General features: G+C 40.6%; 2 protein-coding genes across 3 annotated transcripts; one reads left to right on the forward strand and one right to left on the reverse strand.

The window, feature by feature from the left end:
- Positions 1-310: 310 nt before the first annotated feature.
- klhl31 (kelch-like family member 31) lies at positions 311-13,901 on the forward strand. Of its 2 annotated transcripts, none has more exons than XM_076165220.1 (3): positions 311-471; positions 10,884-12,089; positions 12,181-13,901. In XM_076165220.1, the coding sequence occupies exons 1-3, from the start codon at positions 365-367 to the stop codon at positions 12,911-12,913; spliced, it is 2,046 nt and encodes a 681-aa protein (XP_076021335.1). In that variant the 5' UTR covers positions 311-364; the 3' UTR covers positions 12,914-13,901. The 2 variants fall into 2 exon arrangements, with proteins under 2 accessions (XP_076021335.1, XP_076021336.1); XM_076165221.1 differs by lacking the exon at positions 311-471 and adding an exon at positions 9,572-9,625.
- Positions 3,003-8,362, reverse strand: eloal (elongin A, like). Its single transcript, XM_076166606.1, has 11 exons — positions 8,285-8,362; positions 6,864-6,920; positions 6,656-6,768; positions 5,588-6,524; positions 5,402-5,510; positions 5,151-5,318; positions 4,965-5,062; positions 4,621-4,801; positions 4,097-4,211; positions 3,884-3,990; positions 3,003-3,186 (listed from the first exon to the last, which is right to left on the reverse strand). Exons 1-11 carry the CDS (start codon positions 8,360-8,362, stop codon positions 3,125-3,127), a joined length of 2,025 nt encoding a protein of 674 aa, XP_076022721.1. The 3' UTR covers positions 3,003-3,124.
- Positions 13,902-15,261: the final 1,360 nt, after the last annotated feature.

Below are 15,261 nucleotides of genomic sequence, written 5' to 3' on the forward strand. Positions count from 1 at the left end.
GTTGTTAAGTGTACACAGACATTCATGTCAAATGCACTTGACTTTATTATTAAGTTCAGTGTCAGTACAGTACTGTATCTTGTTGTTTGAAATGTTGTTGCAATCCCGGCAGTGTGAAAAGCAAGTGAAGACCAAAAACAAAAATATTGTTGCAAATGGTAAGTCGCTGTGCAGTCCTCATTCTTTTAGTTGCCTGCAGTGAAGACAAGACAAGAAACGAGAGGAGAGGAGCAAGACAAGAGGGGGAGCTCCTCCACCTGATTACACCCCTGCAGAGGAGCTTGCTCTCTCCACAAACCGAAGTCGGCCAATAATGGAGGGAATCCAAGGGGCTATCTATCTCCTACAATTCTAGGTTGGAAATATGTATTTGTGGTTGCAGTCAGCTGGGAAGTGTGTTTCTTCTCATTTTCAGTTGAAGGAGATTTGCTCAAGCCGCCAGCGTTCACAATTGCTGACCCCCATGCAGAGGTAACTGCCCAAGTAAGCAAGTTGTCATGTGCCTGTGAAGTCATTATTGTTTGCTGATAATGTATTGAACATTCTGTTTGCATTTCACTGAAATTGTTCCTCAGGTGGAGAGACGCGGTGAGGAAACACTCTCTGTAGCTTCAGGGATGCATTTGGCAGTAACTACACATTTGTTTCTTTAACCACAGCAGAGACGGTGACTTTATGGAGGCCATAGCACATGCATGTCATCCTGACCTAATGTTGCAACAATGACACACCTATTGTGTAGTCTGCACATAGGTCAAAGTGCGCCAAACATCCTCTAAAAATGTGATGTTATGGCTTCCCTTGCTATGCTGTCTTATTTCACAGGAACAGGAAATTCCGCATTCTCCTCCACCTGTTTCCTTCACCTCGAGGGTGTCAAGACGCACAAAAAGGGTGCAGGTTCACTTTATTTTGTCCTCTTTTAAACAGAATAGTCCGTCATACAACTTTAATGAAGTGGGCATTACCAAGAAAGCAATATTACTAAAAAGCCTATAATGGTCTTTAATGTAAGTTAACTTTAAGCTCCGTAAATGCCTTAATGTCATATAACAAATAAATACTTGTGTAGGTTGGAGCAGACAAAAAGAATTTGGAAAATGGATATCCAGCTCAAGCTATTGCATGTAACAAAGAATAAGCTGCAGATACAACAAATTAAGCAGCATGTGTTTAAGTGGACATCAGGAGGCAGCAAGGGTACATGAGAGGCTCTCTCCTTCCTGATGGTGGTCATATTGTGGAGCACCACAGATGCAGAGATGGTCTCACAAACCTGCTCCAGGGATACCCTTAGGCCCCGCAGGCAGTTGAAACAGACTTTGATGACCCCAAAGAACATCTCTATCCTGACCCCATTTCATTCGAGAGCCACTTTGTATTTACTTTGTGGCCTCGTATGTGGGTGAGGATATGGGATCATCAAACACTGCATGCAGGCATACACTCCCTCCTGCCCCCCTGTCCCCAAGGAGAATGATATCAAATGCTCTGTGCATAAAGGGAGGGGAGAATTGTTTGAACAGTTATTGATAGTATATAGTTCCCATACCTTGCTCCAACTGGTGGCCCAGTGCAGACTTCTGAAAATGACATGAACACAAATCAACTTGTTCAGAAAATAGCAATACGGTTCCTGCAGGATACATAGACAACACATGCACACAGGCTCCTCTGATGTAAATTGTGTATCGACACTTGACCATTTCATCTTGTTCCTATAGGCTGGTCTTTGCAGATACTCTTTTACCCTTTTATGGTTGAGGTGTAACACAAATCCAATTGTGCCAGCTTATTTGTGAAGATTATTCTATAAATTGGAGCAAAGCAGGAGGACCACAGCTTTTTAATAGTCTAAGATTGCTTTACATGCTGTTGCTTTTGCCTGGATTGTTGTTATTGTCATTTTTCTTCTGCCAGAATTGCCTCAACACTGATCCCAAACCGTGTAACATGCAAATGTGAAAGTTTGAGGTGAAGGAGTGTGAGATCAATTATAAAATGAGACCTGACAACCAACAGGCAACCATGAGGGGGCACTATAATAAAGCAAAACAGCTAATGGTTAATAATTTGCTAATTGTGAGACGTTGCCATTTGACGTTTGATGAGGGAAGAAACATTTCACATACACATAAGTCCATAACAATGTTGGAATGTGTTTTTGTATTTCAGTTTTAAAAAATTGCTATAATTTGAGATTGAAGTACTTTATTTTGACTTTTGTGGTCTCTGCTGTCATCTAGTGGTCAAGAATGGAGATGAGTTAAGAGGATGGAAGAAAGTGCCTTTTAAAATGAATAGCTTTTGAAAATACATGCCTTTAAAATATGCCCTAATTTGTGTTTTTTGAAGTTATGGTTGATTTTTACCTTGATGCATGATGACCCAACATCTTAATGTTCATAGATGTCAGGAGCTACAACAAATGGTTGCTGCTCAGTATGGAATATTAAGGATTAAAAACCTCATCTGAGATTGACAGTGAGGTGATTGTCAATGAGAAGAAGCTCCAATATCTGTGTGGGCAAACCGCAGTCAGATGGGTGTGCATTTTATGTTATGCATTGCCATTTTGTTGTTTGAAATGACTTAATAGCAATACAGGGATTAGTCGTTTGAATGCTATTACTTAATTTGATACCTTTAGCACAAAAACAAGGACACAGTCTACACTGATGAAAACAGAACTATTTAAAAGAACTATTTTCCAAGTAGTTAAACTGTGGGAATAAACAAACATCCTAAACAAAGTAGAAGAGATGTATTGACATAAACCATTTCATCAGATAAACAAATAATTACTGCAGGTTGTTAAAAATATCACTGTCGAATAATTAAACGGAAATCAAATATAAGACTGCATCCACATTACTTTAATAGCATGTGTTTGTAAAAGAAACCACAGGAAAGACAGTTTCTCTCCATATGCTGAGGAGGGCGCCAAAGTCCATTTAATGCGCGAGAACACTCGCCCATGCAGAATGCAAAACACCAAATCACATGAAATTGCTCAAATAGTTGCCACTTTAATAGTGAAAAACATGAGGTGTACAACGGCCTACTGCTGGCCAAAGAGGAGAGATCACTTCTCCAACTTCAGAGTCAATCGTTGAAAGGGAATTTATCTCCGTCCAAGCTGTTTCTTAAATGCCTTTAGGGACTTTGCCATCATAGGAGCAACTCCTGTTAAAAAGACAAAAACCATTAGGCAATGTCAGTCATTGTGGATAAGGCACAATCTAGAGAAAACCATCTCTGAAGAAAGAGATGAAATTAATATAATAAGTAATAGTATATAATAATAGTAATAAATTACAACAAATGATCCAAATCAGTTTCCAGCACAGTGATTACCCTTGAACTGACTGATAACATGTAATAAATGCAAAGTGTGAATGCTCAGACCACTATCCAATCAAGGTCCGATTGTTGATTGTGATCAGATCGCTGTCAAATGTAGCCAACAAGAACACATTCATTTATAAAATCCATCTCCTTCTCTCTCCAAGAAAGGTGACCACGCCTCCCTTCCCCCCCCATTTTGCTCACTTTCATTCATAAAGTGATCTGACACGGAGTAGCAACTTGCTGTGAACGGTGATCCATCACTGGAATGCAGGCAGTGACAGGCCAAGCATTAAAAGTTATTAGTTATGTCAAGAATGACAGATGCGGAGCAAAGAGGAAGTCTTGAAATAGCGTGATGACCCCCCTACTGAGATCCACTCACAGAGCAGACATCATGTTGATGTAAGGGGGTACAAGTCCCATGATCGGATGTCAGCATCTGGATAATGTATCCAGACAATGAGAATGGATGGTGCAAACAGAGCCTTAGTGTCACACTCCATAAGTCTATGAAAACCTTGGACCAGCTCACTTGTTTTTTTGCGGGGGTCTTGTATACTGCTCGCCCCTGAACTGATGGTGCTGGACTTGTTGGGCTCATTACAACTTGGCTTTGATCTGTTTTCTGGAACATTGAAACTGGAGGGGGGGGGGGGGGGGGGGGAGAACATTGAAAATGATTAAACAAATGAGAAATCTAACCCTGGACAGAAACATCCTCTAAATGTAGGATGCTGAAGCCCACCTGCACCTGAGCTGATGAGGCGGCTGGACAGCAGTTCCATGAATCTCTTGCTGAATTCGCACATCTCTGGGTGGCTTAGCAACTGTGTGAATAAATGCCATCTTCACCTGCCGACCTAAAAACAAAGACGAAAAAAAAAGAAAGTCACATTCTATAGCATAGTACTACACAACAGTGTTTAATACAGTATATGGGCCACACCATCTGTTGGAGAACTCCTGCTTCTTTACGCTGAAGGCACGTTATTATGACTGTGGCTGTATGTTTGGGGTCATTGTCATAAATTTGGAATCAGATGAGACACCACTCATTCTTCTAGAGCTTTCAGACCTTCCGTTGAACATCTGTTAGAGCCAACATTGTCAAATTTGGAGTCTTCAGTCCAGAGTACCTGCTTCCATTGATGTACACACTGCTTAGAAGCCATGTCTTTGTCTAATCTACTGCTGTTGTTGTTTCACGAAAAGTTCATTCTAATGCTATGTGAAAAGTGGAGAAGAATCAGTCAAGTATGCGGCACGCACCTTTGGGTTTCCTGGAATGTGACGAAACAATGGTTCGAGTCAGTCTTTGGAGTTTCCTCTCCCGCTCCTCAGACAGTCGGACGTACATCTCCTTCCACGACTCGTACTCCTGAAGCTTAGCGCTCCGGAAGTCCCTCTGACAGTGTCTACCCCATAAGTGGTCCGTCACTCCGACATAGATCTATAGGAGCAGAAACAAACAATTAATGAACATGAACTAGTAAGAAAAACAAACTCAAAGGAGATCATCTTTGACAATTACGCCTGGTTGTCTAACCCTTGGCTTTAGGTTTGCCATTTTTCTTCGACTTTACGAGTATATTTGCTTGAAATCAATTCCTTACTGGATTGAATTCTTCCATGCGCAGCAGCTGCTCTGGTGTGCATCTTTCCAACACCGGCTCCAGGATTTCAAAAGGGACTCCGCCAGTTTCATAGAGCACTACGAAGAGATTGCTGCACCTGAATATAAAGTCAAGACACTGACGGACGTTTGTAGCCTGGCAAAGCGCCGTTGGGCCTTTACTCACAGTTGATATTGTTCTGCAGGGTGCGGATACACTGTTGGTACAAGGACATCATGGCGGGAAGGAAGAGGGTCTTGGCCCCAGAGTAGACCTGCATCTTTTTGTTCAGCCGTTGCCCAGTGAAGACTGAGGACTCCTCAGAGACGTCACCAAACTCTGAAACCCTCTCGACTTAAAAGACAAATAAAAGGTTCGTCAAGAAATAAGTGAAGTGGTGAACAAATAGTTTTTTTTACAGCGTTTGTCATTCATACCTTTCCTTTCAAAGAGCTCTACAGTGTCTACAGTGGACGGATTGTCGCATTCAGGCAGAAATTCCGGCAGAGGGATGTTGATCAGGTCCAATAGAGAATCCTTCACTGTCTTAAATAGGTCAGAATATAAGTTGAGACTGATTCAGGTTACAGCTCGCTAAGAAAGACAAAAGTAATCAATCATACCTTTCCTGCGGGGATGATATTTACAGATGTCACTGATGCCTTGGCAGGTTTCATCCTGGAATGTTTTGCAGGCTCTTTTTCTGCATTCTTGATCTTCTTACAGGGATTCTTGGCTCCAGTTCGCTCCCTCCTCTTCGGTGCATTCAAGTCATAGTTCAAGCAGCATTCGAAAGACATGGAGGGCTCGTCGCTTTTACCATCTTTGCACTTTGTTCTGGCCCTTTTGTTTCGGGTATTTCCGGGTTCTTGCTCGTCTTTGAGGGAGAGATGCTTCTCTGTACCTGGCTTCTTCCTTTTCTTGTTGTGTGCCTCTGAGCTGTCAGACCTTCTTGAAGGTCGCTCACTTTTAACATTATTGTGCTTTAACGAGGTTTTGGAATATTTGTCACTGGACTCAAATGAGACGGGCGCCTTAACTTCTTTTGAAGCAGATTTTGATCTTGGCTGTGGTTTCTTTTCTGAATGCGTGATTGCAGTTTCACAACTGCTTTGTGATTTCTCCCTGGAAACATGCCGGGACTTCTGATGAGTGTCACTGGTTTTGGTTGCGAGTTGCACAGTATCACCGCTTCCCGATTTCCCACAACTGCCATCATTGTTCTTCTTCTTACAATTAATTGGACTGCTGGTCTCATCCTCTTGATATTCTTCTCTTTTTTTCATTACTTCACTCTGGTTTTCTGTATGACCTGTTGCATGTGGACAACTCTCCTTCTTGACTTCATGTCTCTGCTGTTCTTCATCTTGTTGCTTTTCTGTCATGCCTTTTTTGTTCACAGTTCTCATGGAGAGCTCATTTGAAGTATCCTGGGTTTTGCCATCAGGTGTTAAACACTTTGGCTTGTCTATTGTCAGACTTCTGTAATTTGGGCAGTCTTGGTCATCAAGTTTGTCTTTCAAGGACATACTCAGCGACGCATCCTCCTCTGTTGTGTAGCTGAATCAAGGTCATATTCAAAAGGTGTCAAACAAAGAATACATGGACGAATAAATACATTAAAAATGATCACAATAGACCTCTAAAGTCGAGTATGTTTGAGGGTAAAACTGAAACAAAATGAACGACACCTTCTGGATTCCTTAGGGACCATTTGTTTCCAATATCTTACAAGAGACTTGGCAAGTTCTCCCACCTTCTGGTCCTTACGCAAGCAGTTAACAGTCTTGCCGATTCCAGTTTCCTATCAGGATTTACATGGAAACACTGCAAAGTCAGCAAAGTCAATGAAATCTAAGCAGGTATCCAATAACAACAGGTTAATTCAAAGAGACTCACAGCAAGGACGTCTAATGTGATATCCAGATCCTTCAGTTTCTGCAAGATTTGTAGAACCTGCAAAGACACGTTAATTTACACACACACCACTAAAAACGATTATTCTTATTATATATTTAAAATCAACTACTTGATTTATGTTCCCTAAAACTAAAATAATAATAATAATACAAGCAACCGACTGTTCTGCAATAGTACCCCACACTCCAGCCAGTTGGTGGCAGTAATGAACCATAAAGTTGGATTGCCAAACATTAAACAAACACGACTATGCAGCACTTGAAGGCACCATGGATGGAGTTCAGCGCAAGAAAAGTCTACAAGCTTCCGATGTTTGGGAACATAGAAACCACAAAATAATGCAGTTTGACGTGTTGACATTGTAAGACACACAACAAACACAGATTGCATAAATAGTACGGAATACTAATCTGCACATTATTTCTACTTTACATTGATTAAATTAAAATCTTTTTATCAAAGATTCTTGCCGTCTTGCAGTAAGACACAAACCGATAGACACAAAGTAACTATCGATTTCTCTATGAATAATCAAAATAAGGAGTACATTAAACCTCTTGTCAAAATGATCGATAGTGACAGTTCAACTGAAAACTCGTAAATAGTGAATTAAGTAAAAACGTTGCATGCCAAATACGGCAGTCCTGCTTTTGGATTGCTGATGGTGCATTCAGGGAAGAAGCTATGTATAGGATCTTCACACACCCACTTAGTAAGGCTGCTCCGCTTACAATTAACTATAAATGGATGATGTGCAAACTGCCGTGAAATCGTTACATAAGTGCCTCTTTAAATGAAACATTAAGTGCTTTAAACGAAGACGACCAAAAAGCTCTCAACAATGGCTAATTTCCACACATACACAGGTCGGACTCAAACGCGCCGCAACCATTTTTTGATGACAGACAGCCGCCACAAGGACAGCTGGAGAAGTTGCTAATTTAAGCACCCATTGAACAGAAGCGACCCCCACACACCCGAGAGTGCTGTGAGGCCACCGCGCACATGTCCACGCACAAGTCTACACACGCAGAAGGCACATTAAACCCTTTCAAAACTCGCTAAAGAAAAAAGCTGTCAACCATACAACCATTTCAATGATTAATTTCTCCTGTTTTTCTCCTTTGATTACGTTTCAAGAATGATTAAAGATAACGTTAGGTGTAACTGCACTGCGAGATAAATAGTCAAGGATTTGGATAGGAAACAAAATGGCGTGGTGCCCAATTTTTATGAGTTGGATTATGTTGTGATTGTATGTGATTTAATAATATCGCATACAATCACATACAAAAGGTAGGCATACAAATGATCACATACAAAGGTAGGCATTGTTGTTTGCTGTAAGTGTTTTGGAGTGCAGGTAAAGGTGAGCAGCCACACAGGAGAGTCACTTGTACCGTTGCAGGCTCTGCTGGGCCTTTGAGCTGCATTTTGAATCGCTGAACTTTCTTCACCAAGTCAGCGCCGCTGGCCATCGCGGTGACGAACGTGCAACTGTCGGCACACACGTCCAGCGGCGCGCGCCCGCTGATGACAGTATTATAAAGGGGCGGGGCCGAAGGTACGACAGACATCCGGCCGTCGATATTGATCAATGATCAATCAATACTTGATTACTTAATATGATTCGGTTTCGAAAACGATCAGTTGTTGTTTGAGATATGATACCAGTGGTTCTTTATGTGAGGTTCAGGGACCCTGAATGGAAAATGTTCTCTTTCTCTGTCTACTCAAACAAACTGGTGATTAAGTGGCGTCCGCATGATGATGATGATGATGATTGTATTTTTGTCAAAATAAACTGTTTTTGACAAAAGCAGCAGTATAGGTATAAGCAAGTACAAGTTAATAATTCATTTTTGAAAATGTAGCAAAGTTAAAAAAAATAAAATATTTACACATAAGTACAAATTATCCAAAAACACAATTTAGTGCTGCTTAAAAGTTGTTGTTTTTTTGTTTTTGTTTTTTTTTTTACAAATGTAGCTATTAAACACCACTGCGCCATAGTAGTTGTAGTCCTTGTTTGACAGCTGTTTGTAGTAATAATAGTGAAGGTGGCAGTTACTGATGCTATTGTTAAACCTTTTCAGTTAAGATGACACCAAAAGACTGTAAGAGGACATACCAGCCATTTTTGCTATTGCTTGTTGTTCCATAGCCAGATTTGTATCATTTCATTTTTCTTCTCTAATTATAATTCAATATACTTTGGAATATGGTTCTCCAATTACACCTGAAGTTGATGATCACATCCAAAGTATTTCTCAAAAATGTAAGTGTTTATAATTTATTTATTTTTAATTTACCGTATCAAATCAGAATTAAGTAAGAGTAATAGCTTTTCTTGCAACTCAAAATAACACAATAATAACAGTATTTCCAACTAAATTACAACTCTCCAAATTTAGCATTTTAGAGTTGGGTGGTTGTTGCAACACTGAGGATTAATTGAACCATTCACAATACTTGATACCTAGTTTAACCTCCTCCATTTTGAGATATAGGCCGAACCAATGCAGTCTGTTGACATCAGTGGATTGGAGGGTATGGGGGGATGAAAGGAGGGGGCATGTTCCCTGCTATGTATTGCACAATACTTGATTGGCACATGCTGCCTCAGAGGAGGAGTTTCACTGCATGTCTCCTTCAGCAGTTGTATTTGCTGGTCTCTCCTGCCTGCACAGTAACTGGAGGCACAAGTACCTTCTTCTGCCAGCCCCAACTTGATTTGTCAGGTAAGAAGAGTTCAATAAATGATGTGTTATGCCTGTCAGTTTGCACTTTTAGCTCTAAAATGTAGTTTTGTAGCATTACTGCTTTAAAATCTGCAGCTTTACCACCTAGTCTAAAAGGGCTTCTAACAGCAAAACGATGATATGTCAGTCTTTTATATATGATTTATTTGATTCAAATTAGTTTGCAAATACATTACGGTGATGTATTGAAATTTTGCTATGTAAGATATTTAAAGAGCACCATTTAATCGCATGTCGCATATGTATTGTGGATTTACTGAATGTAGACTTGTTTAGAGTCATTTTTTTTGGTAAAATGTAAGATGCTAAATGTAAAGAAAGAAAAGTCACAACAATAAAGCATTAGGCAGATTTAAATCTTAAAAGTCAGAGGACATGAGGTCTGCCCTGCCGGCCATGTCTCAAAGTCTATAAAAGGAACGTCATTGGCGAGCCATTCAGCGTTGCTATTTCTGGGTATACTGCTGATAAACTGTGACAGATGCAGAGTGGGGAATGTTGACGTACTCACTTGCTCTAGCATCACCTGGTACTTCTATGTTTCCAGCAGTGTCAGGGTGTGTTGGTGTTAAAATAGATCCCACAAACTTCAGCATGTAAGAAGTTTGTTCTCATTTGGTCCAGTGAGTAAAATGTGTAGCCCCCTGTAGTGTGATACCCTGGAGGCAGCGACAACTTTGTTGAATTGGACCTCCAAACCAGTACAAATGGACAGTTGAAGACATGCATATACTATTTACAGTATTAATATTGTTTAATTTAAAACGTGTTTCAACAATATGGACTGTAATCGCATTCCAATTTTGTAATGTGGAATATAACGTATCTATCTCTATCTATCTATCTTATACACAAGGTATGTTAGTGATAGTCAATCTTGTCTAGTTATTTGCTTGAATAATTTACATATTATATTTAATCAGTAGTGCATGACTTAGTCAAGTATTTGCTCATAGTGGCTAGAGTGGCGATTCATGGGATGATGTGGGTTTTTCCAGTATACCGTCATTGAAATTCGATTACAAAACATGCAAATATCAGGACAAATATAGTTGTAAAGCTACCAATCAGGTGTGCAAGTAGTCAGATGGCTCAACCAGAGACAGACACTACTGCAGACGAGGTCTACCATGTTTGTCATGTCTGATTAATACATACATTCCATACTATTCATTAGGCATCAATCTGTGTGAGCTGTGATGTTTAAATTCTTGGTGTGTTTTAATTCTATTTTCAGAAGGACTGGGCTGGGATTTGCTGCTACAGCCATGGCTCCCAAAAAGAACAAGACAACCAAAAAGAGTAAAGGAGACATCAATGAAATGACCATCATGGTTGAGGACAGCCCCATCAACAAGATCAATGGACTGAACACACTGCTAGAAGGAGGAAATGGTTTCAGCTGCATTTCAACTGAGGTTACAGATTCTGTGTATGCCCCAAACCTCTTGGAGGGTTTGAGCAACATGAGGCACGAAAGCTTCCTGTGTGATCTTGCAGTGTCAACCAAGTCAAAATCTTTTGACGTTCACAAAGTTGTCATGGCCTCTTGCAGTGAATACGTTAGAAACATCTTGAAGAAGGATTCGTCCCTCCAGAAGATTGAGCTTAGCGACCTCTCACCTGTAGGCCTCGCCACGGCAATCACGTATGCATACTCTGGAAAGCTGACCCTGTCACTGTATAGCATCGGTAGTACTATTGCTGCGGCCATACTGTTGCAGATCAACACTTTAGTGAAGATGTGCAGTGATTTCCTCAGGCAGGAGCTCAGCGTTGAGAATTGCATGTATGTGGCCAATATTGCTGATGCCTATGACCTCAAAGAAACCAAGGAGGCAGCTCAGAAGTTCATGCGTGAAAACTTCATTGAGTTTTCTGAGATGGAGCAGTTCCTAAAGCTCACCTATGAGCAGATCAGTGATTTCCTTTCAGATGATACTCTGCAGCTACCTTCTGAGATCACAGCCTTCCAGATTGCGATGAAATGGTTGGACTTTGATGAGAAGAGGTTGAAGTATGCGGCAGATCTTCTAACTCTAATCCGCTTTGGTACCATCTCTGCTCAAGACCTGGTTAGTCATGTCCAGAGTGCGCCTAGAATGATGCAAGACCCCGAGTGTCACCGTCTCCTAGTTGATGCCATGAATTATCACCTGTTGCCGTTCCAACAGAATATCCTTCAGTCCCGCAGAACAAAGGTGCGCGGTGGCCTCAGAGTGGTACTCACAGTTGGTGGGCGTCCAGCCTTGACCGAGAAATCTCTTAGTAAAGAAGTTCTCTACAGGGATGCTGACAAAGTCTGGAATAAGTTGACAGAAATGCCAGCTAAGAGCTTTAACCAGTGTGTGGCAGTCTTGGATGGCTTCCTCTATGTGGCAGGCGGTGAGGACCAGAATGATGCAAGAAACCAGGCTAAACATGCTGTGAGCAACTTCTGCAGGTAAGAACCAGTACTTCTCATTTTTGCCATATGAATTTGTGAAGAACTTATAAATAAATTAACAATCCCTGTAATATTCTTCCATTTACAGGTATGACCCTCGCTTCAACACTTGGATTCATCTCAGTAACATGATCCAAAGGCGCACCCACTTCAGCCTCAACACATTCAATGGCCTCTTGTTTGCCGTGGGAGGACGTAACGCTGACGGCGTTCAGGCGTCTGTTGAATGCTACGTACCCTCCTCCAACCAGTGGCAGATGAAAGCTCCAATGGAGGTACCCCGCTGTTGTCATGCCAGCTCTGTCATCGATGGCAAGATCCTTGTATCCGGAGGTTACATCAACAATGCCTACTCCAGGGCCGTGTGCTCTTATGACCTTTCCACTGATACCTGGCAGGATAAGAGCAGTCTGAGCACACCTAGAGGTTGGCATTGCGGTGCCACTGTCGGCGACCGTGCCTATGTCATCGGCGGCAGTCAGCTGGGAGGTCGTGGGGAGAGGGTGGATGTCTTAGTTGTTGAAAGTTACAATCCTCACAATGGGCAGTGGAGCTACTGTGCCCCTCTTCACACGGGAGTGAGCACGGCTGGTATTTCCACTTTTAACAGCAAAGTCCATCTGCTGGGAGGCTGGAATGAGGTTGAAAAGAAGTACAAGAAATGTATTCAGGTTTTTGACCCCGATCTCAATGAATGGACTGAGGATGATGAGTTGCCAGAAGCTACAGTTGGCATTTCATGCTGTGTTGTCACCATACCCATGCGGAAAACACGAGAGTCTAGAGCCAGTTCAGTTTCCTCTGCCCCAGTCAGTATATAAGCATTTACATGACATAGGTTACATAATTTAAAGGCCTCTGGCTTGTCTGTTACATAGCCTGTCTTAGTTGCAAAGTCTACCAAAATCTAAACAGTCATCGATTTTCACATGACTAAAATGCTAGAAATTTCACTTCATTCAGAGCAATTGAAGCCTGTGTGTGCATTGGAATTCATAATATTTTAGGTTTGATTCAGTATACGAGACGATGTAAAGATATTTATTGCTTCTATCATCAATAGTGTGAAATAAGGATTTTGACAAAGACACCTGAACATATTAGCAGTGATGTGTCAAACCAATGTTATTGTTTTTAGACGGAAAGTTTACTTTGGGTCCAATTCACTTTGGAGAATTTTATTAGCCCCCTATTTCATATTTGATAGATTTGATTTTAGCTAATTTAATTAGAGACTGTAATTTAAAAGACAGAAATGCAAAACTAACACTCTTATTAAGCTTAACCTGTAATATGAATTCCCTGTCTTTGTTACTCAGTGCCATGTAAAGTAGTAAGGCTGCATTGTTTGTATACAACACAATCTGGTTCAAAATGAGGATAATTATCCTATAGGAACAAGCAACTGTGACCCTCAAATACTTGAACGGTGGACTGGTCTGTACACATTATTCACATATTTCAAATACACATGAACATACTTTTGCTGGTGAGGGGTAAAAGAACAAATGGCTTAAAGTTGGAGCTGGAGTAAGTGTTAAAAAGGTTTCACCTACCAGGCGTAGGGGCTTCTAGTAACTGCTTATGAACACCATACACTGCAGGGTTATAGTTTCTGTATGTATGCTTGCTGTGTATGGTATACAGTAGTCTTGATTGGTGTTGTGTAAGTGTCATAACACTTTACCATCTGTTGGGAAAATGTAAGAATGACAAGAACGGAATGGGTTCAGGAATACACAGTTTTGTAAAAAGAAAATAAAAAAAGATGAAATTGGAAATTATGTTGTCTGCCTGAGCTTTCATAGGAAGTTGGAACGCACAAATTCCTTGGCTGCTCATGTTTTTAAATTTTTGTTTCTTTTTAAATTAAAGAATTGAAGTGTATGACCCTTTGAAGTGCAATCATTTCTGTTCACATACAGGTCTGTATTATCAATAAAACAATGAATTAACCTTTTTTTCAGGCCATAAATACAACAACCATAAAGAACACACATGCATCAGTATAGCAGCATATGGACATTTTCCTGATATAAGAGAAAAGAGCATGTGTTTGCCTCCGTGGTGGTTTATTTCTTGCCTTTAGGGAATTAAAGCAACAACCAAAGCAGGAGCCACCCTCGTGATCTGATGCCATTGGCGGATGTTACATGTACTACAAGCCCAGTGGAACAAATGTAAGTGTGTTTTATGTGCATGGAGATAGGTGAATTTGATTGTAGAAAGAATGTACTACTCCATCTGATGCGGAAATGCCAGAAAATATGTGTTCACATATTCCTGACTGGTCTGAGTAACTACACATATTTCAAATACATGAACATACTTTTGCTGGTGAGAAGTAAAAGAAGCAATAGCTAAAAGTTGGGGCTGGATTGAGTGATAAAAAGTTTTCACATACCAGACGTAGGGGCTTCTAGTTACTGCTTATGAACTCCATACTCTGCAGGATTGTAGCTTCTGTATGTATACTAGCCATGTACTATAGACAGGAGTCTTGAATGGTGTTGTCTTGGTGTCATAATACTATCAGAGTGAAGAAATACCATATGTTGGGAATATGTATCAATGACAAGAATGGAATTGGTTTAACTACCAGTAATACTAATGCTAATGCTAATACTAATGCTAATCCTAATACTAAATGCCAGGAAATACATGTTATTAGTTTAATATGGGGCAAGTGTGTGTGCCTGAGAAGACCAATTTTGCCTCTGTCTGCATACTGTCCGACCGGTTTGTCATGTGTTTGAATATTGGCTATGTCATTGTTACTCAACCTTTTTGATAGTATGATGTGACATTCAATAGCTCTTAGTTTGTGCACACCCAGTATTGTGGAAAATTACTTCATTTAATCAATAAACGTGACTTAGTATGTAGTATGCAACAGATCTTCAACCTCAATTCGCTTTGGTACAATCTCTGCTCAAGACTGGTCAGTCATATCTAGAGAGCCCCTATATGATGCAACACAATGGTGCAAAACAAGAAAACTATTGTTGTTAGACTGAAAGTTTACTTTGGGTCCAATTCACTTTGGAGAATTTTATTATCCTATCTATTTTGCTGGTGAGAAGTAAAAGAAAAAATAAGAAAAGTAAACGTAAATAAGAGAGGAAATAGCTCAAAGTTGGAGCTGAAGTAAGAGTTCAATGGGGCAACT

The sequence above is a fragment of the Genypterus blacodes genome, unplaced genomic scaffold, assembly GCF_046128005.1.
Source record: "Genypterus blacodes isolate CSIRO-AG114 ecotype Tasmania unplaced genomic scaffold, CSIRO-AGI_Gbla_v1 ptg000012l_1, whole genome shotgun sequence".
In the NCBI taxonomy this organism is placed as follows: Eukaryota; Metazoa; Chordata; class Actinopteri; order Ophidiiformes; family Ophidiidae; genus Genypterus; species Genypterus blacodes.